Genomic DNA, 24,386 nt, shown 5'->3' on the forward strand with positions numbered 1-24,386 from the left:
TGGGCTGGGATGGGCCGCGGCCCACACACATAAAAAAGCTGACCCAGTGGGGCCCACCCAATCGATTTAGCAAAAAAAATAAAAATAAAATATATAATAACGTTTTGATAATAAATCGATACAATCAGGCAAAAATATGAATTAAATAACATAACCTAGCCTAACCCTAAAACCGAAATTAAGTTTCGTTTTTTTCTATAAAACAACATATTGAATAGGTAAGCTCTGAAGTTGCAGTTTTGTTGTTGTTGTTGTTTCTGTTTTTGTTTCTGTTTGTTTCTTGTTTTCATAGTATTTTCTTGACATAGATTTTAGAAATTGTATTTCAATATCATTTGAATAAGCAATAATAAGGGATAGGAGTAGATACGCTTTTAACTTCATCCTATGCCCTTTTCGAACACCCCAGTACAACAACATGTATTTGTTTTCATATTTTTATATTTCTTATTTTAAGTGTATCATGTTTATTTTATGTGTTTCTTTTAGCAAGCCCAAAAAGAAGCAACTTATTAGGCCACGCGTGAGCACTTTATAAACCGATGTGTGTTGTGAGCTTGTAGGTCTGCTATTTTTGAAACTCTTGCAATAAAATGTGGAATATTAGGAATGTTTTTGAAACACTCTTCTACAACACAAATGCTCCCTGGCCTGGATGCACAAAACATTTTCATGAACATATTTGAGAACCACTGGTTTAAATAAAACTTTTTTTAAGGGCCAAAAAGCCCAAATAAACAACTACACTTTAGAAACAATCCCCCAAAAACACAACCCGCAACTACCAATATTTACAAGCAACTTTACAGAAAGACCCAAAGTCGCTTATAATAAGCAGACATGGCAACGCTGCCCGGTTATCAACACCGTGGTGGCCTCGCAGGATGCCTGATGTTACACTGACTGACTGACTGACTGACTGACTGACTGACTGACTGACTGACTGACTGACTACTGTCTGCAACTCTTCTCTTTTCCACTGTTCATTTTGACGGCAAATTTTGATTTAGTTCAGTCACAGTCTTTTGAATAAAATGTCATTTAGTTTTTGTGATATTTTAGTCATCCGAAAAGTTTTAGTTTTAGTCTAGTTTTAGTCTTTGATTGATTGATTTAATACTTTGTTAGCAGTTTGCAAAAAAAAGAACACAGAAAGTACTAGCCTAAGATCAAGACTCTATGTATTTGATGATATAAAAATGTCAAAATCGATAAAATACATCTACTATAGTCTTGATCTAAAGGCTAAAGTACAGTTCTATGTCTGCTTAAAGGATTATACCCAAGATAGCACTAGCCTATCCACAAGTTTCCTAGGGCATGGTGGGCATAACTTCCTGTCGATTTGATCCCTGATACCTGATCAAATCGACAGGAAGTGATGCCCACCATACCCTGGTGCTCGTTCAACTTCTGATAAAAAGCTGTTTAACTTTTCTTTGCCACCGCAGTCAAGTATTAAATGGGATTACACTTGAAACTGGTGAGTGATGTGGTTGAGTGATTGCTTTGTATGTGATGTGAAACACTTTCAAAAATCAATGTTGGTTTCAAACTTTCCCCAGGAATAGACTCTTATCATAGTTGTCATTTTCCCTATGGAGCTTGTTCTTTGTATTTATACAGAGCAATGTTTTATCAAATATGCTGTTATGGTGAAACATTAAAAAACATGCTTAGTTTCTATTACTTTACCAGACAGGATTTCTCATTGCTTTTCCAAGCCTTTCCCGTTTTGTCTTTCAGAGTGTTGTACCTTATTTTTATTTATTTCTTAACAAAACAACCAGATTAAAACCTTGAATTAAACATACATGAAGCAGTGCGGTTTATTGAAGTTGTCAAAAACAATCATAGATAATCAGCATGCTTTCCACAGCTTCCTTGTGTGCCCACAGCAGGATTGTAGGAAATGCAGAAAGCCGGAATAGCGAGAATCTGTTTAGTCCATTGGTTCCCACATGTTTTCAGCGGAGACCCAGAAGATATACATTTGGTGTCTCCCCGGACCCAAACTTACACTATTTAATAGTGAAAATAGCGACGCATTGTATTAAAGAGAAGACATTTTTTTCGCATTCCTAAGCCAATAATTTCATGATCAGGCAAAGTAAAAGCTATTAATTTAAGGCACATAGAATAAAAAATGTACTGCTGGGGGTTGGTGTGGTACATCCCAAAAACGTGTACAGTGGTCTCCCGGCATTCCCTCAGGTCGTGGTCACAATATCCAATGGAGACACGACACTGCATGGGGGGCAGAACAAAAACTGTTGCAGCCAGTACAAAGTTCAATATATCATTCTATATATATTTATTTTAGCATCGTCTTAAATGTGATGGCTTACTTTAGGTTTCTTGAAGTAATCAAGTCCTCTTCCTATTGTGATGGTCCAGCCATTGTCAAACCTACAGTATGGGATGTTAAAAGGATCAGGTTACAATCACATGCAGGAACAAACAACCTACAATTAAATACTTTTAGGTCAGCCTTAAACCTTAATGGGGTTGAGGTTAAACCTTTCAGGGCATTCCACTGTGTGTTAGTGTATCAAATACCGACTGATTTATTTCCCCCAAAATGGACGAACAGCATCTAAAAATGAAACCGCGATGTCAATGATCTTGGTTCGAATGCTGCCGAGTAGCAGCAGGGCGACATACCTGATCTCCCTGTCGTGGAAGTACTGCAGGTCCAGAAACACTTCCCGGTCGTGGAGAGACTGTTTCATAAGTTTGAGAGCCCTGACCTGCTCTGTACTATCCACCTGGTGAATTGGAGAAGTGGTAATAAAATGCCAGTGTTATCATTTATATCTGGTTTTGACTTGCATACTGTTCATAAAATATAAGGAAATAAGGGCCAATATACGATACCAGTACTAGGAAATGTATGACTGTTTGCAAACACATTAAGAACATACTGCAATGGTGATGATAGAAGTAAATAAAATAGCCTACATTCTCATACCGAGAGGTGTAAGCGACGACCAAATCTGTCTAGAATGCAAGTTTGGGTCAAAGTGTTATGCCTACAAACAGGAGAAGAAGAAACTTGATGCAAGGTGTGACAAAGGGATTTTTGTTGGGTATGACAAAAATAGCTCAGCCTATTCGGTTTACTATCCCAACAGTGGTAAAGTGCAAAAGCACAGGTTGATTAAGTGTGTGACCCCATCCATTGCAGAGCGACAGACACAGGCAGACAAGCCAGTTGATGATGATGATTTTGAGGTACCGAGATGGGCTATTTGGTCTAGTAAAAATCACCCACTCCTACCACCAGAACAGGTTCAGGAGCAGGTTCACAAGCCTGTAGTAGCTACACCTCAGGAGAGCCAGGGACAGACAGATGAGGCTAAACATCAGCCTGAACGTTACCCATCTAGAGTGAGGATGAAACCAGCCTATTTGAGAGACTATGTAACTAATGAAAGTGAAGACCAGGTTCAGATTAATGTAGACCACTGTTACAGATTAATGTCTAATGTACCCCTTACATTCGGGGAAGCTGTAACATCACCTAACTCAAAAGAATGGTCTAGACTCTAGAGCAATGGATGAGGAAATGGAATCACTGAGTGAAAACGATACATTTACCCTAACCAGACTTTAAAAACCAATGTAGATGGATCTGACAAATTCAAGGCACGTTATGTAGCCAAAGGGTACAGCCAAAAGCTTGGTGTAGATTATGATGAGACCTTTTCCCCTACTGTTAACCTTACAAGTATAAGAGTGTTAATGCAAAAAGCAGCACAAGAGAATCTGATTTTACATCAGATGGATGTCAAAACAGCCTACCTACATGCTCCAATAGAACAACCAGAGGGTTATGAAGTTGCATCTGAAAATGGTGACATGCTGGTGTGTAAATTGAAGAAATCTCTGTATGGTTTAAAACAATCGGGTAGAAACTGGAACAGGGTGTTGCATGATTGTTTGACTGAAAATCAGTTTATTCAAAACCCAACTGACCATTGTGTTTACTCGAGGGAAATGGAGAACCAAAAAGTGTTCATTTTGTTTTGGGTTGATGATATAATTATTGCAACCAGTAATGAAAATGTGATGACAGATGTCAAAGAGATGCTCACAGCCAAGTTCAGAATGAAAGACTTGGGAAAATTGAAACATTTTCTTGGTATTGATTTTGAACAAAGTGACCACGACCAAGATGTCACAGAAGAGGTATATTGATAAAATACTTGCCAGGTTTTGACATGCAAGATTGCAAGCCAAGAGTGACACCTTGTGAGGCCAAACTTAACTACACTGACAATATCGAGGTAATGAGTGATGTCAGGAAGTACAGAGAGGCTGTAGGCAGCCTAATCTATGTACCAGGCCAGATCTGAGTTTTGTTGTCGGTAAACTTTCACAATACTTTTCTGAGCCAATAGAAGAACAGTGAACCACTGTAAAACATGTACTTAGATATCTGAAGGGCACCATTGATAAGCAGTTATGCTACAGAAAGAGTGACGAGCAACTAGGATTGCAAGCATTCAGTGATGCAAACTGGGCAGAAGATGCAAGTGACAGACGTAGCACTAGTGGTTATTGTGTCAGCTTAAACCAAGATGGTCCCTTGATTTCATGGAGATCTAAGAAGCAACCAACTGTAGCACTCTGTACTTGTGAAGCAGGGTACATGGCTTTAGCAGCAACCCTACAAGAGTGTTTGTATCTGGTTCAACTGTTACGAGGTATTGATGGAGTTCATTACATGCAGCCAAAGATTTATGAGGACAATCAAGGTACAGCTTTAGCTAAAAATCCTGTACAGAGACAAAGGTCAAAGCACGTTGACATGAAATATCATTTTGTAAGGTCAACTGTTAATGATGGGAAAATGGTTCTCGAGTATTGTCCCAGAACACATGGTGGCTGATGTTATGACCAAACCAGCTACAAAGTTTAAGTTGAAAAGTTTTGAAAGATTTATGTTTGGAGAGTAACGTACACGTTTTGATTTGGATTATCGTATTTAAGTTTGATTTATTGTATTTTTATTTTCATTGAAAAAAAAAAAATCTATCCAATGTGAGATCAAGTGGGGGTGTTGACATAATGCTCTCCATTGTATGTATGCTCTTATTCTGAAGTGCACAACAGGAAGTGCTTGTTACTGACTTGTATAAAAGTGTGACTTAATAAAAATGCCCCAGTTCAAAGTGAATGGGTTGAGATGATGCCTAATGTCTCCTTGTCCTCCTTATTCCTCAGTCGGTATTATTTTCACTTAAGTATTGTGGTACACATATGCAGATCGCTGTGGTGTTGCTCTGCCAACATCCCTGTGTCTCCTAGCGGGTGGGGGTGAGTGGGAAGTCAGAAACCAAATGAGTTGCCATATTTACATTTCCTTACAAATTACAAATATTACAAATCCTTATAAGCTATATATTTCTGGGATGCATAGTAGCTGAAACTCCACATGATATTCCTCTACATTTATTTAGTGAGAACATTGCATAATGAGTACTTTCAACTTTTGGTACATTTTTATACCAAAAATTATTTATTAGAGTATTTGTGGGAAGTTTTAAAAGTATATGGTTTTAGACAGGATGTCATTAATATAATTAAAGTGTTATATGCAGAGTCCACAGTTCAGGTAAATGTAAACGGGGTCTTAACTGAAACCTTTGCAATTAAGAGGGGGGTCTAACAAGGGTGTCCATTGTCAGCGGCCCTCTACAATATATATTTGGAAAAGGTTTTTAAGTAATGTAAAGTATACATGATTAGAACATGATTAGAACATGCTTAAACATTAGACAATTAAGGTCTATTTCTACAATTTGCTACAAAACCTGTATATCCAGTCATTTTGGGGCATAAACAAGAAGTTGAAGGATAAAATTAAGTCTGATAACGATGTACCGTGCATGTTCACATCATGTATACTTTACATTACTTAATACTTGTTTTATTTTTTAACTTGTTTGACAAAATAGCCAATTTTCCATCGAGGTGCCCAGATGTCCCGAGTGCCCACCTGTCCTGTATCCGATAGAGGGTAGTGTATGTTAATAATCAATAATAATAAGTGGTTGGATGTCTTCTTCCTAGACCCTGTTAGGTAAAACATACTGGTTGACAGCGTCAATAAAGTTATTTGAAGCAGATGATGCACACTGGATTGGACAATGGATTAGACACTATGGTTCTGCCACTTTATTGTAGTTCGGACATCCTTCGAGTCACCACTCTCCTTTGGGTGAGTCAGTCATAAAACGTAGGCTATAGATTGCAGCTTCTAGTAGACTTCAGGAATTAACATTCGACTTGAATTGCAATGCAATATTTTGTCAGATTTGGGGCTTAACAGCAACACACCTTTAGAACAATAAATGGTAAATAAAAAGAAACATACAATAGCCACATTCCAAGAGATGCAAAATTAAGTTTTATTAGACTATTGTCACTACAGCCAAATACATGTAAAGCACGACTGGATACAAGAGACAATAATTAAATAAATGTTACTGTGACTGTAAAATACCGAATTACAGTACAGGCTACCATACCTCAATGTCAGGCTATGGGCTACAACATGAAGTATTAAATACAGACATTTCAAACCTTACGGACACATTTGGACCCTCTGTCAAAACCCCCCAAGCTAAAACTAAAGCCAGAGTGCAAAACACACTGAACACCGCAATTAATTATTATAGCATGTATGGAAAAAGGACCTATCACAGTTACATTGGTCTGGAATTGGTTGGTCTCCTCTTGTAAAGGGTCGATAACACCATAAAGGGGGATGACTGTCTGACACTTTCAGTGAACGCGCCATGCCACAATTACTGAACATTAAAGCACTGGTTCACAATGTGGGGTCCGGGGACCCCCAGGGGTCCTTGAGGGGGTTCCAGCTAAAGGACTGATAGTTAGGAACCAAATGGACCTTTTACAGCATTGGTTCTCAAAGTGGGGTCCGGGGACCCCCAGGGGTCCGTGAGGGAGTTCCAGGGGGTCCCCAGCTAAATGATAGATATTTCTATCTATTCTTATGGGTCTGTAACTCGTACAAATGGAACCAAATGGACCCTAACGGGTCCATTTGGTTCCATTTGTACACTCTCAGAGTTAAATTAACATAATTTTACAATATAAATTGGGGTCCCAGAGATAGAAATACCATTAAATGGGGGTCCGTAGCCAAATGCATGTCAAACTGGGGGTCCTTGACATGAAAAAGTTTGAGAACCACTGCTTTACAGGTCTGTAACTCTGAGAATATCAGAGTTAAATTTACAGTGTAGATTGGGGTCCCCGAGATTTAACAAAAAGGGGGTCTGTGGCCTAATGCATATCGAACTGGGGGTCCTTCCTTGAAATCAAAAGTTTGAAAATCACTGCATTTAAGCACCAACGTAGCTTCAGATGTTGTTCCCTATATGCTGAATTGGCCCCTGAAGCCTGAGTTGTACTTTAGTCGCATGGCGGTGCCGGCGTAGGACATAGCATAAAGTAGGCAAAATACCGCAAATATTCTAGTATCCTTAAAGGGGTATAAAGCATTGCATTTTAAATCTCTTATAGTGTTACTTTATTTCCAAAACGTACATTCAGTTGTATCCATTACACCGGAAAAAAAGCAACATTCTAAGTTAGTTATTCATCACTGACATTCTTATGTTGTAGTTTAAAAAAAAAAAAAAAAACACTATACAGATAAACTAATGTACTAGCAGCCATCAGTGTTGGTAAACGGTTGTTAAATAACTTTGATTTGACCAGTCAGAACAGAGTAATACAGTAATATAAAAAGCCTATTGGTGATGCATAGAAATTAGACTACTGTCGATATCGGGAACATGTCCATCTCTTCAACTTACAGTAAAACTCACATTTATAAAATGCAGTCTCAAACATTGGCATCGTTGCTGACGAAGAACACAAAATAACCAGATTTAAGAGCACAAGGGTATTCTTAAAAAGATTACATTTGAAGAAACAACTCCATTTGGAATCTTCAAACGAACGAGGGCTCATATTGGCAATTGCGGTGAGGTTGTAGACACACTGCCAAAAGCCACATCTCATCGGAATTCTAGACGTTCTTATTTACTAATACAAAGATCCGTTCTTGGTCATCTCTTTCAGGAAGATTTCCATCGAACATAGACGTCAAGATATTTTGTTGCCCCATGGCGATTCCTATCCTGTTTTTGTACTACTGATTTAGAAAAAAAAATCCACGTCCAACAGCATAGACTAAAAGTCTTTACACATCGCAGGTGTGAAGAATAAACAATATGAAAATCGCGATCAAGTATTTCACATCAAAACTATTCAAATATATTATACCTCATTCATACAGGTTGATGCCTTTAGTCGCGGAGAAAAATCGATCTAACTTTGGAATACAAATTGCGTCTCTTTATCGACACTTAATATTTGCATTCTGTGTGGTTGTACACATGACACCAACAGTTCCAAAAAAACAGTTCCAAAAAAACAAATTAGGCCCTGTTTAGACAAAAAACTAAACTAAAATATCAGATGTGCCGTCCGTTTAGATGGCAACGGCGTTATCGGAAGTTGAAAACGCAATAAAGTGAAAACCCCTTCCAGAGTGGAAATCTTTGTAAACGGGCAACACGGGGGAATCCGCAAAACGTGTCACGTCATGCGGCTCTATGCACAGCAGCCATATTGGAAAGAAATTGGGCCTCTTCTTACTTCCTTCACAGGTGTTACCAATGATGCTAATGAAGGCTCTGTTCCATTCTGGTCAGGGTGCTGATATAGTGCATGTTGGCTCACTAGAAACACTCCATTATGGTGGGTGTGTAACTCTGAGAGTGTACAAATTTGGTTCCATTTGTACACTCTCAGAGTTATGGGGGTCCCTGAAAATAAGGCAACCACTATGCCACACTAAATGGAACAGAGCCTTAAAGGGCAAAACCACTTTGGTAGAGGTTTGGGTTGTGTAGTTACCTTGCCATGATGTAACTCCAAAGGTGGACAAGAAATCAAAAATAATTGCTCCATTGATTAGAAATTGATAATTCAAAATTTGCTCCTCATTGACTTACATTGTACGGTAAAACAGCTCTCAAAGTCACACTTTAAGCACGTAAACGAACACGAACAAAGCTGATTCAGACAATATAGAACATCACCAAACCCAGTACTGTTTTTTTTTTAAATAAAAATATTAACTTCCTGCTGATTTTACTATTTGAAGATCCGGATCCGGATCCGCGAATCCAGTCCAGGTTTTCTTCTTAATAAAATAGCAAAATCAACAGGAAGTTAACATTTTTATTAAAAAAAAAAAACAGTACTGGGTTTGGTGATGTTCTATATTGTCTGAATCAACTTTGTTTGTGTTCATTTATGTGCTAAAAGAGTGACTTTGAGAGCTGTTTTACCGTACAATGTAAGTCAATGAGGAGCATATTTTGAATTATCAATTTCTAATCAATGGAGCAATTATTTTTGATTTCTTGTCCACCTTTGGAGTTACATCATGGCAAGGTAAATACACAACCCAAACCTCTACCAAAGTGGTCTTGCCCTTTAATTAGTATTATTGGTAACACCTGTAAAGGAAGTAAGGCAGGGGCCCAATTCATTCCCAATATGGCTGCTGTGCATAGAGCCTAATTCAGAGCCGCAGAACGGAAGTGGTTCTACGCATGCATGACTGGTGTATCTGGCAGTGCGTCACCGCCACCTAGCCATCTGGCATGGACACTACAGCGTTTTCAATCATAGTTGCGCCTCCGTCTGAACGCAGAATAAAAAGTGAGAACGCGACGGGACTTGGAGACAAAAAAAAACTTTCGATGAATTAAAGACCTCAAGAGGCGGTTTTAAAAGGCCTCTACCTTCACATTGGATTTGCCATGTCATGCCATAGAAACTACACCTAATACCTTCTATTTATTGTAATCTTTATCCTACGTCCGTGCTAAAGCCTATAACTTTATACTTACATTGTCTCTTCACAACCCAAATGGATTCATCCGACAGTGACTTTAGAGAAATGACTGGAATTAATTTAATCTCCTCCGTTTCACAAGTAGCGCAATTAAACATTGTATCATACATTGTACTGTTTACATTAAAAAGCCTGTCCAACAGTATGATATACAGTGGCATATCATGTATCGCGTCCGTCCCAAATTCCGGGAAAATAAATGCACATTAACATTTCGAAGAGTGCGGTCCAGCCTGCTGGACGCTTTGTCAATTAACCTGTCATCAAAACGATACAAAACATTGAAATCAGTGTTGTTGCAAATATCAACCTCATTTGGATTAGTGCTGTTTTAGGGCACTGTAACATGCCTGATGTATACTTCGATGCGTGCCAACGTTGGGCACCGAAAATAGCAGATCTATAAGCTCAACGCGTCGCAGCTCAACTCTTCGAGGCATTGACCTTGTACACCTCTGGACCCAGTTGCACCACATCACACTAAGTTCAAACTTAGCCTAGTTATAGCTTAAATGGCTTTTAAAAAGCCATTTAGACCGGGAAAGTATTGGTGTCATTTTTAGATTTATTTGGCTACTCAAAAATAACAGATCTACAAGCTCATAGCGCGGCACCGAGTGCCGCGCTATGAGCTTGTATATCTGCTATTTTTTTTTAATCGTGAAAATTTGTGCAAATCTTTTTATTTTTTACATTTGTAACATATTTTTGTTCCAGGGACCCCCAGAAGCAAAGATTTGAGTTATATATATATTCAAAGATTTGCACACATTTTCACGATTTTTCAAAATATAGCAGAGCTACAAGCTCATAGCGCGGCACTCGGTGCCGCGCTATGAGATTGTAGATCTGCTATTTTTGAATAGCCAAATAAAACTAAAATGACAGAGACGCGTCCCCGGATTGAACGGGTTAAGCTATAACTAGGCTAAGTGTGAGGTGGTGCAACTGGCTCCTGGCTGTTTTCACCGCCCAACACCCACATGCAGTTAAGTATAACTCAGACTTAACATGCTAAGTGAGCAAAGTTTGTTCATCAATGTCGCGTCCACCTCGTCCCACAGTTTTTTTTTTTGTACTGGTGTGTCAGCCCTCAAGCGGGTCAGATCAGATCCTGGGCTAGGTTACGGATGACACTCAGAGCTCCGAGGTCGAAGCCGCACATGCTCAGCAAACCTCTGTCTTCCGTGTCTGCGATGGCATGGCCGATGGAAGTCAGACCACACATCACCATCTTGGAAAAAATCCCAGAATTCTGCGGGTAAAAAAAAGAGACCAGGAAAAAAGGCATGTTGTATTAGGGGATGTTCATACCAAGCACGATAACTATAAATCGTTGTAACTGAAGAGGATGGCAGAGTCCACACCACAACTATAACTATAACACAATGGTGAACGATTACGTTACAGCTATCGTTAGTGCTTGGTGTGAATGGCCCTTTATCCTAGTTGAATAAGGCCCATGATGACAGTGGCTGTAATGACCATTTAAAGCTATACGATACAATTTATTTTAAGTGAATTGTTTTCACTCATGAGTACATTTAGAAAGCCTACCAGCCACAGTGGCATGCACAGTGTAAGTGAAAATAATGCCACAAATAATGCATCTGACTAGTTTCGATTATTGTGACTCCCATGAAATGCTTAAACGTTTTCAGACCTGTAACCCTCAAGGAACCCTGACGGTCCCGGGACCCCACTTTGAGAACTACAGCTAAAAGCAAACTCAATAGGGGGTGGCAGTGGCTTAGACTGAGCAACCAGGTTGCTTGGTGCCATGCATGGCTGCATCAGTGGGTGTTTGAACATTGCAACGTTGGGTGAAGGCATTAGAGAAATAGAAATGCAGACCATGAAATCTCAGCCGTTGGCCGTTGGGATACAAAGTAATTGCCGGACCAACTACCAATTGGTCCACCTCTTAATGTAATCCTACTTTCCTAAACAAAAGCCAAATCTAAGACATTGCAATATCGAGGAAAATGATCAATTTAAATCTCTTCTACGAGGAAGACATGCACAGGCAAACGCACGCACTTGTCTGTACTTCCTCAGATTCTCCACGGGGCTGGCGGTGAAGCTCCAGCATGGGTTGTTGGTCAATACGATGAACACGTCCACCGCCTTCTGGTTCTCTGTGGCCCACGTCATGGGGAGAGTGCCGTCTGTCATCCCAGTGGGAATCTGAAAGAGGTGGGTGCACGATTATGGAACACAGATTAACCCATTAAGACCTGAGGTTCCGATTCTACAAAATCTCTTCTAAATCCAAACAGTTTTCTGAAAAATGTATGTTTCCATATCAGTGGTGCTCAAACTTTTTCATGTCAAGGACCCCAAAATGTATATGCATTTGGCCGCGGACCACTCAGATTTGAGTAAAGAATGTTCGCTTTAAAATAATTCAATATATTAATAATAATTTGCACACATTTTCTCGATTTTTCAAAAATAGCAGATCTACAAGCTCATAGCACGGCACTCTGTGCAGCGCTATGAGCTTGTAGATCTGCTATTTTTGAATGGCCAAAGTGTAAATAATGCTTTTTAGCTCAAATCAAAAAGTGACACAGATGCGTTCCAGGTCTTGATGGGTTAAGGGTCCCTATATAATCGATCCCTATTTTGGGCATATCCTTATAGGCAAGCTTGTAGATTTTCACACGACACTGCCATACGGCAAAGTATAAAATAGGTGGTCAACATGCATACCTTGACCAGTTCAATCGTCGCTTGTGCCAGGGTCATGTCTGCAGTGATGGTGCACGGGACGATAGCTCCTTCAGAGTACGCCAGGACCTGTGTGTCCACTTCTGTCCTCGCAATTAACTGTCGCAAACACAAAGTCCACTTTAAGTACACAGCAAAAAAATGACACTGACACAAACACTGACTGAATACCAAGGCAAAATAACATCAGACAAAGCCTGTAACAGTAATTCGAATGACACATGTCCTGGCGGAAATGTACGGTGGACTCTTTAAGCAATGTGATGCAACAGTGATACCATGCTTATAGACACACAGCTGCTCCAACTCCAGCTCTACTTACTCACACTATAAGACAATTCATTTAGCATTTAGCAGTTTTCAGATCAGGTCTAAAGAGAATCAGCCGTATATGGAAACCGTCTGTGCTCCGAAAAATAATTCCCCCTCGGAAACCAGGGCCGTCATAGTGGCAGTGCCTACCGCTTCAAGATGCAATGTTATGAATCCAAAGTTTCTGAAGTTTCTTCAAGTAGTTCTTGGAATACTTTGTTTGGTATGTCCATGTTTTATTCTAACTCAGTAGCAGCTGGTGAGACTAGGCTACTCGATTCGAACAATAACATTCCGGCACCCAACTGGACATTAGTAGGATATTAGTAGGCGGAGGTACAGTAGGTGGGCTTCAGGCCAGATCACAATGGTCAATTCAGAATGAAAGCCAGGCTTTTACACAGTGTGGAAAGTCTCGTGATGCAAGGCTACCAGTGTTGATTTTGACAGTAAATTTTGATTAGGTTTTTTTTTCTTCCTATTTAGTCATATTTTAGTAATCTGAAATGTTTTAGTTTTAGTCTCGTAAATATCATAGGATTTTAGTCGACTAAATCTACAGTTGATTTAGTCGACTAAAATGTATTTTGGCGGTGTCTTGATGGTGTCGTAATGGCTGATTTTACACTTGGTTGCATGCTGAAAATAGCCGATCTACAAGCTCGCGACGCGTTGTGAGCTTGTAGATCGGCTATTTTCAGAGAGCAACACCCGAGCGCAACCAAACCAAAAGACTTGTCTTTTAGTTCTACTGGATCTCTTCTCCACTAGTCCCTCACTAACATTTTAGTCTAGTTTTTATTTGTTGATGAAATTGTCAATAGATTTAGTCTTAGTTTTAGTTGTCATAGCTTAGTTTTTATTTCGTTTTTATTTAGTTTTCGTCAGTGAAAAAAGGTAGTCGACGAACATTTTTCGTCATAGTTTTAGTCGACGAAATCAACACTGGAAGCTAATCAAACCCTATGTCGTGTTTTAGAATTGGCTCACCATGGTAATGGCTGCTGCAACCACTGCAGTGCTGACCGACGTCCCCGGGACGACGCTGCTTAGCGATGTGCTGACATCCACAGCCACGGCAAACCGTTTACCCACAGGCTCCACATTCTGGGGGTCGAAAAATAAATAAAGCAAGGAAGAACACGGCCACACGACTATGTCAGGAAATTATATCGGGCTATCAGTTGTCCTTGGAAGGGCAGAGGTGGAGAAGAAATCAATGCATCTTACCACGAAGCTCTTGTAAAACGCAGCGTCCAAGGCTTTGAGGATGCTAATGTCCGGCTCCCATTTCACTTTACCTCGACAGTTGTGGCCCCGTTTGTAGTTTTCAGAGGCGAACAGGATGGCGAAAGGGTGGAGCTTCGCCTGGTGGGTTGTGGACATTGACAAAATAATTATTCTTTTTTAAATGGCAGATATACAAGCTAGGGCTGTCAACTTTCCTCAGAAATGATATTCGAATATTGGTCTTAACACATTGAATGCCAAAAACGGTCCGGACCGTTTTTGAGGGTCCAAACGAGAAGTGCCGAAAACGGTCCGGACCGTTTTTGACCCAATTCTATTTTTATACATGTGGGCCACGTGGGGCGCTAAAACGAAACTTTGACATCACCCAAGGAGTTTCTGAGAAGAAGAGGCTGGATCTGGCTCCATGTCAAAAATCCTTCCGGTCGGCGTTTTCAATGTTATCTCCTTGACTAAAAGCTTAATATCTCCATTTCTTTTTAATGTGGTGGAAACGAGCCGTTTTCGATCGGCGATCACGCTGCAATGGAGGGTCGCGTTGGAAATATTATTGTTCCAGGCGTTAGTCGGGACCCTCCGCCGTCTCGCACGCACGCTTTGTTTACATGCACTTCCGCGTCTGGGCTTCTCACAGCACGAAACGTATAACGCAAGTGGATGGAAGAAATGCAGGCACTCAACGTATAATATTTTAATAAACCTCTGGCACCCAATGTGTTAAAAACTTGCAGATATTCGAATATATTCGAATATTATTATTATAAAAAAATATATTAATTTTTTGTTTCATTTACTTTTTTTTTTGACAGAAACAGTACAAAAAACAATGTATCGAGTGCTCGGATCCAATAAAACATATTTTTGTTTGTTTTTATAACTTCATACACTGTTTTTTGTATTGTCCCTGTCAAATAAACATTATTATTAAAAAAAATATTCAAATATTAATTTTCATATTCAAAAATACATCGTCGTACAACAATGACGAAGTAAAGGCAGAAAAGCAATTACGAATATATATATTTTTTTAGAACTTATTAAGTAGCTGCAGTCACCTTCTTTAGTGCCGCCTCACTCTGGATTCTTTCACAAACTGCCACCATGTCCCGGCCTCCGGGCTCCAGAACTTTGTCAGCAGTCATCTTACCCAAGATTCTCAGCACAGATTCCAGGGGCATTTCCTTCAACAGAGCCCGCCATACCTTCACAGAAAGCAGAAAACCTCAAACTTAAAAACACATGTGTAATTTATTGGGGCTGCTGTGCTATAGGGAGCATGTTAATACAAACAGTCTATAGTAACATTGTAGCTTTACTATAGTTAGGTAAATATTCAATAACTAGGTGTGCAGACTATCCATTCTGACAGGCCTATCCATATGAGGCGCTGGATAATCAGTTCAGTATTGTGAAAAATAATATGGTGATATTCAGCTGTGTCTACTGTTTTGCACAGCCTTGTTTCCCCACACTGACAAACAGCTTGTGGGCACGTCGACTAGTATTGGTGACGGTCATCTCCTTTGTCCAAATGGAAATGGGGATCATTATAGATTCTTCACAAATAACTAACTTATTGCATCTCGTCTGGACTATTGCCATATTGCTATATTTAGACCTTCCCCAGTCTCGCCTGCAGATTGTCCAAAATGCAGCTGCAATGCAAAGTGCCATCACTCTCTCCACCGGCTCACTGTCCACTTTAAAATTCAATCTAAGATCTCGCTGATTGCTTTCAAGGCCCTTAATGGTTAGGCCCCGACCTTATTCACTGACGTTCAGCTCCTAGGTGTCTTAGATCTGAAAAGAAATATCTCTGGTATCGGTCATGACTAAAACTAAAGGTGACAAGAGACTTTGCAGTTGCTGCTCCACGATTGTGGCACCAGTTGTCCTTTGATATTAGGTGTTCGTACATGCTCCCTCATCCTTGTTTTTAAATCTAGGCTAAAGACACTTTTACTCAGCCTTTATGGCTGCGTACACACAAGCAGAACAAGCAGTCACGCACGCTTGTGTTCTTTTATAAGAAGCTGGGCATGCAGCATCGAAAACAACCCGTAAACTATGATTTAAAAAAGGTACTGTTCACACACCCCTAGTTTTAACCCATTGACACCTGGAACGCATCTGTGTCATTTTTAGATTTTAGATAAAAAAACATTATTTTACACTTTGGCTATTCAAAAATATCAGATCTACAAGCTCATAGTGTGGCACAGAGTGCCACGCTACGAGCTTTTAGATCTGCTATCTTTTTTTAAATCGAGAAAATGTGTGCAAATTAATATATTTATATTCTTTTAAAGCGAACATTTTTAACTAAAATCTTTGCTTCTGGGGGGTCCCTGGAACTTAATATTTTGAGATGGGGGTCTGCGACCAAATACATATAATTTTGGGGGTCCTTGACATGAAAAGGTTTGAGAACCACTGATATAGAGTTGTGAATAAATATAGGTTGTGAATTTATTTAGAAAAATTGTGAAAATTACTAGTGAAAAAGGGGGTAGGAGTTTATAAGTTTTACACTTCATCCTACTCCTTTTCTCTGTTTTTGTATTCTATTTGTCTTTTTTTTTAAATAATGTTCGAAATAAAACTCATTCATTCATTGATTCATTCATTCATTCATAGAAACATACGTTTTTCAGAAAACTGTTGGGATTTAGAAGACATTTGTAAGAATCGGCCTCAGGCCTTAATGGGTTAAGTTGGGCATACAGCATTGAAAACAACCCGTAAACTGTGATTTAAAAGGTACTGGTCACATTGGCTAAGGCTCAATGCTGACGAAGCTAGAATTGAAGCTAGAACAACACAACTCACTTTTTTGGACTTCAAGTGTTCTGTCAGTAGTTGTTCCCTCTCCAGCCCGTGTTCCATGATGAGATGGACGACCTCCGTTTCATCACAGCTGTGCCTGACCTTCTCCACCACCTCCAGATATGAGAGGACCTTGACGACCTCTTCCACGTTCTCTTTGTCTGCGTACGCCGTCTGGACTTCTGGCCATCCCTTTGTTACGTATTTACTGATCAACGCAATTGCTGAAAGCACAAACAATATGGTCGTTGGTCACCTAGGCTATTTGAAAATAGCCGATCTACAAGCTCACAACGCGTCGCATCGCGACACGTTGTGAGCTTGTAGATCTGCTATTTTCAAAGATTTTTGTACTTTTACTTTTGGTACTTTAAGTACATTTTGATGCCAATACTTGTACTTTTACTCTGGACTTTTACTTGTAACAGAGTATTTCTATATTGCAGTATTGATACTTTTACTTAAGTAAAAAAATTTAGTACTTTTTAGGCTAAAATGTAACTTAGATAGCATGTTATATAGAGACAGATGCCAGGTCATTGTTGACCTGGCATCCTATAGTGTGTATACTTTCAATGTAGGCTGATGATAGGTTCTTAGTTTACGTATGTATTAGTTATAATTAGATTATTGGTTAACTTATGTATTACTTTATTATTAGATTCCAATTCTGCACGCCGCGTGTCCGTCGAAAACTCACTCTCAGAAGCGGGCTTGGTGTGGGACAGACGCAGCAGGTCCTGGTGGGTCCAGCCCTGTCTCTGTTTACACGTGGTCACCGCCAGCGCCAGACCCATGGCGTCCTGCTCGTTGTACCAGCGCGACACGGCTCTCCTGAGCGCGCGGCCCCAAATGCCGCACTTCATGCCTTCCCTCAGCTCCTTCTTGTACTGGACGAACGCGAAGAGGCGAGCAGGGCGCGCGCCGCACACCTCCCTCAGGGCCTTGAACGCCGCCTGCTTGGTCCTCTGCTCCGAGTGCTGGGAGCACACGGCCAGGGCGAAGAGGCACGGGTCGAGCGCGACGGCCCGCCCATCCCGGGCGAAGCGCCTGACGTCGTCGACCACCTCGCAGCCCCGGCCGTCGCGTAGCAGAGAGAGCAGAGTCGCGGCGCTCTCCATGCTGAGCTGGCGGCTCTCCTCCCTGGCGGTGTAGACGTTGCTCTCGGAGCCGTAGCAGAGGAACCGGCGCAGTCTGGCCCTGTCCGACACCTCCCACGGCGGGCGAGCGCCATTATCATCCGCCGAGTTCAACGCGTCGTGGTTCTCTGATGACGCCGATGGAACGTTGTTGTTTGTGACGGCGCTGCTTCCCGATGGCTCCATGGTCAGGACTCGAGGAGTGCTGAAACATACATGGTGGGGGGGGGAGTATTAGATTAGGGGTCCTCATGTTTTCCAGGCCAAGGACCCCTTAGCTGCAAAGAGATGAAGCAGAGAGTGGGACCCCCACTACAAATTTTTTTCCCTCTACATCAAACCTCTTTGCCGAAAATAGCAGATCTACAAGCTTGTTGATCTGCTATATTAGGCTAATGTTCCCTAGCCTGGTAAACCCCTCCCTCCGGATATCTCATTTCCATTTGATATCAGGAGTGAGTCTGGCCTACAGGCCTGTCTGGGCGTTCATAAAATGAACTCTCCAATCAGCGTCCTCGCTCATTGTTCTGTGATGGACAGCAGAGGTTGGCCAATCAGGTGGAACCCGAGTGAACCCGAATGGAGCCGAGTGCAGCAGACAAAAATGGAACGGAACGCCATTGAAATTCTGTCCGCTGTTTTTGGTTTTGGTTTTAAAACTTGAAAACGCTCTCAAACTTCTTTTTTGAGGCACGGAATTTACTTTTAAGATATCGTAAGATAGAATTTAGTTGTTTAACTTCATATATGTGGTCAATTAATCATGACAGAGCCTATTTAAACAAATATTGTCTGAAGGGGAACGAACTGCTGATTGGCTGAAGGGGTTGTCAGTCAACGGTACTAATCCCGCCCAGCACCCGGCCACAGCCAAATTGCCCATACAGGCCTCAGCCTGTAGGCCAGACCGATTCCTGAAATCAAATGCAAATGAGATTTCCGGAAGGGGGATGGTTTACCAGGCTAAATGTTCCCCTCAGAATAGGGATTCATGTTTTTTTTTGTTCCAGGGACCCCCAGAAGTTGTAACAGAGTTTAAAATGTTTGCTTTAAAAATATATATTATATTCAAAGATTTGCACACATTTTCAAAAAATAGCAGATCTACAAGCTCATAGCGTGGCACTCTGTGCCGCGCTAAGAGCTTGTAGTTCTGCTATTTTTAAACAGCCAAATAAATCTTAAAATAACACATAGATGCGTTCCCACTTCCCGGTCTTAAAGGGTTAATAGAGTGCAAAGAAATCAATAAATTAAGTGTTACAGTAAGTGGGGTACCAGCCCAGGCCGAGTAAAAAAAAAACCAGCAGCTGTCTAAACATTATGTCTAAATCAGGGGTCCCTCAAGCAATAGCAAATTAGCAATTACAGGGGGGGGGGGGGGGCTTGAAATTAAACAGGTTGAGAATCATTGAACTAGAACAGTGGTTTTCAACCGGTGGTCACCAGTGGTAACCAAATGGACCCTTATAGATCTTTAAATCTTGAGAGCGTAAAATGAGTTAAATTATTGTTAAACATCTGCATTACTTAATTACATACTTGTAATTAACATAACATAATTGTAACTAGACGCGTCGCAATTCTGGGCAATTGCAGAGTGTGGTTGCGCCGACGCGAGTCGCGGGTCGCGGCCGCCGGGCTCTAGGAATACGCTGGGAGGAATACCGTCGGAGGCTGCGCCAATTACATTGTCACGTCACTCCTGAGATCACTTGCGTTTCATTTAGAAAGGATTGATCCCCCCAAAAATCATGTTTTTGCATCAAACGGTTACGTTTTGTGCATTTGTGGCGCCCCCTATGGGTCAAAATGGAAATTATTTTGGGGATTCGTTGAGTAAACCACCCTCGACATTTGATTCAAATTTGGGATTGAGCGGACATTTCGTTCGTGATTTCTAGCATTTTTGGTAAAACGGGCCCCTCCCACTAACTTTGGAAGCCATTTACGGACGAACAGTAAGGACTATCAAAATGCCGTTTGGATATGTTCATCGCATGGGTCCAGAGATCATGTGTACCGATTTTTGTGAAATTTGGACAAAATATATGGGAGGAGGAGCTAAAAGTGTGTTTTGAAGAAAATTCAAAATGGCGGAAAATATATCCTGACGCAAATGGGCGTGGCCTATATGGGGAGTTGCGTCATGACCCAAGGAATCTAGGGGAAAAGAAATTTTGATTTTACGACCTACGGTTCAAGAGTTATAGGCCAAAACGTAAAGGGGGCTGTTATAGCGCCACCATGTGGCCGATTAGTGTAATTATTTTTTCAATAATTTTGGACCAAATTATGAACCTCCCCTCCAAATCTGGTAACTCTAGCTCTTACGGTTTCTGAGAAAAAAATACTTGAATTTGAGTTTTTTCACTTTTTCATTGAAGTGGATGGGGAAATTTAATGCACTAATAAATCAATATCAATAAAACTATGCAACCAATCTCTTAGCAAAATACACGCACAGGATTCCCGGTGAGACCGGTCATTTTGACATATGGCACTAAATTGGGAAAAATAAACTGTGGGAGGAGAGACCCGGCAAAATAAAGTTTATCTAGAAGAATAATAACTAGACGCGTCGCAATTCTGGGAAATTGCAAAGTGTGGTTGCGCCGACGCCGGTCACCGACGCCGGGACTTGAGGAATACGCTTGGAGGAATACCGTCGGAGGCCGCACGACGTGCCATTCGAATTTGGTGCTGATTGGATCCTGCGTTCGTGATACATGGCGTTTTGATTTGAAGAAATAGGCCCCTCCCACTAAATAAATAGGCCCCTACCACAAATGTAGCGGGCCAATGACATCGTCCTGTAACTCCTGAGATCACCTGCTTTTCATTTTGAGAGGAGTGATCCCCCCAAAAGTCATGTTTTTGCATCAAACGGTTACGTTTTGCGCAGTTGTGGCGCCCCCTATGGATCAAAGTGGAAATGCTTTTGGTGATTTGTTGAGTAAACCACCCTCGACATGTGATTTAAATTTGGGATCGATTGGACGTTTTGTTCGTGATTTTTGGCATTTTTGGTAAAACGGGCCCCTCCCACTAACTTTGGAAGCCAATTACGGACGAACGGTAAGGACTATCAAAATGCCGTTTGGATATATTTATCGCATGGGTCCATAGATCACGTGTACCGATTTGTGTGGGATTTGGACAAAATTTGTAGGGAAAGGAGCAAAAAGTGTGTTTTGAAGAAAATTCAAAATGGCGGAAAATCTATCCAGACGCAAATGGGCGTGGCCTATATGGGGAGTTGCGTCATGACCCAAGGAATCCAGGGGAAAAGATTTTTTGATTTTACGACCTACGGTTCAAGAGTTATAGGCAAAAACGTAAAGGGGGCTGTTATAGCGCCACCATGAGGCCGAATGGTGTAATTTTTTTTTAAATAATTTCGGACTAAATTATGAACCTCCCCTCCAAATCTGGTAACTCTAGCTCTTACGGTTTCTGAGAAAAAAATACTTGAATTTGAGTTTTTTTACTTTTCCATTAAAGCGGATGGGGAAATTTAATGCACTAATAAATCAATATCAATTAAAATATTTAACCAATCTCTTAGCAAAATACAAGCACACGATTCCCGGTGAAGCCGGTCATTTTGAAATATGGCACAACATTGGGGGATAAAAACTGTGGGAGGAGTAGCACGGCAAAGTATGTTTATCTATAAAGAATAATAAAGTTCATCAAGTACTATAGTCTGGTTGCCCTGTTAGGGCAACCACACTAATAAAGCCGGAGGATTACTATAGTCTGGTTGCCCTGTTAGGGCAACCACACTAATTATGTAATTGTAATCTGTAGCCTGTTATCTCTCTATTGGTATACTGTACCAACATCAATACAGCATGGAATTGTGGACAAAATCTTATCCAACAATGACAAAATGTTCTACGTTTTGGGTTCTGAGAGTCTAAATCTCATGGTCCGTGGCTCAAATGCCGAATAAATAATAGACCTTGATATGAAAATGGTTGAAATTGAAAACCACTGAACTAGAATACAATAACTGGCTGCTGCTGCCATAGATAGAGAGCCCAGGCCTCCTTGATTCACATGCTAACTAGCTTGACAGACATAGCTTCAAGCCGATTACAGCCATGACTTCATCATCATCATAAGACCATAGTAATAACAGGCCAGATTACACCTGACGCTGTGTAACAACGCTGTTAATAGTCAGCAGCTGCCTATACTATCCGGTGGGGATGTTGTTTGTTTAGGTAACATTATCGCACAATAACGTCAACAGATGTGGTCCGACTGCCTGGCTGGGATGGGCAGCTGTAGCTCTGGTCCAGAGCGTTATAGTGAGTTCTCTATAACGCTCTGTTAGGAGCAGTGCTATGGACTGGAGATTCCACTGCTGTGCGAGGTCTCCGTCTTTTAGTAAAAAAATAAAGGAAACTATTTTGCTACTCACCAAAACAAAGGCGGGTTTGTGTTGTTGAAAGTCTATTCTCCAGGGTGGGTAGACTCTCTAATACACTTTTTGGGCAGAAAATAAAATATGTACGCCAGACGGAAATTATTGTATCTACTCCACTGCGCAGTAACAGATCTGACCAGATCTGTAGAGGGCGCAGTGGAGCAAATACAATCATTTCCTTCTGGCGGACATATCTGCCCAAAAAGTGTATTAAACAGAGAAGGTGGGGTCCTGAGAGGCTTCCCACCATGGAGAATAGACTTTCATCAACACAAAGCTGTCTTTGTTTCGGTGAGTGGCGAAGTAGTTTTGTTTATTTCGACTAAAGTTGGAGACCTCGCACGACAGTGGAATTGTGTGTCTATGAGCAGAGCAGCGCGCCTGGCAGAGCGTTAGAGAGAACTCACTTTAATAGCGCTCTGGACCAGAGCTAAGGGCAGCTGGCTGGAGAAATCATCAGGTTTTAGTTAAATAATTGTTCTGTTTGCTACCTGTCGTTAATTGGCTGTTTCTATTCTTTGGTATGTATCAGTCAATGGGTCTACTAAGAAATGTACTGAACTTATACCTACCGCAATATATCTGCAACGACTGCACGAGACTTTTTTTTTAATGTTGATGTTTTAATGGGCGTCCATCCTCTCCTCTCCGATAGAATCCGGAGAATATTGTTACATCGAAATTGGTGACCTACCTTTATTCTGTTCTGATGTGACACAATGCTCCTGCCAGTGGTGGAAAAAGTACTCAGATTTTTTACAAAAGTAAAAAAAAAGAAGTATCAATGCTGCAATGTAGAAATACTCTGTTATAAAAGTTATAAGAGTGGGTCGAACTAAAAAGCCCAATGGTTGGTGTTTGCTCTGTATTTTATATTAAAGTCACGTCACACACACATCCGGATGGCTAGAATTATTATAATAAATGTATTAATGCTGAATGTGCCGAATAACGCCCTCTGGAGTTGCAGAATTCAATGGGTCACAATCAACGGTGAAACAAAGCAGCATAGGCGGTGCCGCGGAGGATGCTGGGATACGATACGAATGATCTTGAGCCAAGCTTAATTTATTATCATAGGCAGGGACAGGGTTGCCATGTCTGCTTATTATTAGCGACTTTGGGCTTGTTTTTCTGTAAAGTTGCTTGTAAATACTGGTAGTTGCGGGTTGCTTATTTGGCTTTGCTTCCTAATGTTGTTTTAAACTGTTTCATTAAATTGTCAAGGACCCCCAAATTAATATATATTTGTCTGCGGACCCCCATCTGAAAACATTTTATGCCAGGACTGGGACCCCCATACAAGATTTGTGTTTGAAAAATTCAAAATTTCTTCTAATATCTTTTTGAAAATAGCAGGTACCAACAATGGTACCACAACACCACTAAGGCCTTAAAAACAAGGCTCCAGTCCAGACATCCCAAAACAAACTAGTAAGGCTACTTCTTGGCTAGCTGTAGTATACAACCCTCGTACGTATTTACGATTCTGACGTCTTCAATCTACGAGAGTTGTAGGGTTCACGCCCCATGGAGACCTGGACTTTCTGCACTATGCCCGTAGACACTCCAAACATGTACAAATGTGAAAATAAAGGTGCTTAACCCCAAGCCCCAAATGTTAACTGGCTCTACGGGGTAGTAGTTTAATGTAATAATCCATATCTTTCAATGAAGAAGTGTTTTAATGCCGTCTGTGGCCGAACGCCATTTTTTC

At 40.8% G+C, this 24,386-nt stretch overlaps 1 protein-coding gene across 2 annotated transcripts; it reads right to left on the minus strand.

Annotated features, from left to right (window-relative positions):
- Positions 1-10,881: 10,881 nt before the first annotated feature.
- ro60 (Ro60, Y RNA binding protein) lies at positions 10,882-23,314 on the minus strand. 2 transcript variants are annotated; one of them, XM_080440032.1, is made up of 9 exons: positions 23,242-23,314; positions 17,793-18,436; positions 17,096-17,316; positions 15,322-15,468; positions 14,246-14,383; positions 14,006-14,122; positions 12,686-12,802; positions 12,011-12,157; positions 10,882-11,225 (listed from the first exon to the last, which is right to left on the minus strand). In XM_080440032.1, the coding sequence occupies exons 2-9, from the start codon at positions 18,415-18,417 to the stop codon at positions 11,073-11,075; spliced, it is 1,665 nt and encodes a 554-aa protein (XP_080296158.1). In that variant the 5' UTR covers positions 18,418-18,436; positions 23,242-23,314; the 3' UTR covers positions 10,882-11,072. The 2 variants fall into 2 exon arrangements, with proteins under 2 accessions (XP_080296158.1, XP_080296159.1); XM_080440033.1 differs by lacking the exon at positions 23,242-23,314 and adding an exon at positions 22,664-22,765.
- Positions 23,315-24,386: the final 1,072 nt, after the last annotated feature.

The sequence above is a fragment of the Gymnoscopelus braueri genome (genome assembly GCF_963280865.1).
Source record: "Gymnoscopelus braueri genome assembly, chromosome: 10".
NCBI classification, from domain to species: Eukaryota; Metazoa; Chordata; class Actinopteri; order Myctophiformes; family Myctophidae; genus Gymnoscopelus; species Gymnoscopelus braueri.

What these genes read in the sequence shown, in the direction of transcription:
- ro60 (XM_080440032.1), bottom strand. Translation starts at nt 18,417, where the DNA reads ATGGAGCCATCGGGAAGCAGCGCCGTCACAAACAACAACGTTCCATCG. An exon ending in CACCAAGCCCGCTTCTGAGA is followed by an intron (nt 17,317 to 17,792) that starts GTGAGTTTTCGA and finishes TTGTGCTTTCAG; the next exon opens with CAATTGCGTTGATCAGTAAA. An exon ending in CGTTTTACAAGAGCTTCGTG is followed by an intron (nt 14,123 to 14,245) that starts GTAAGATGCATT and finishes TTCGACCCCCAG; the next exon opens with AATGTGGAGCCTGTGGGTAA.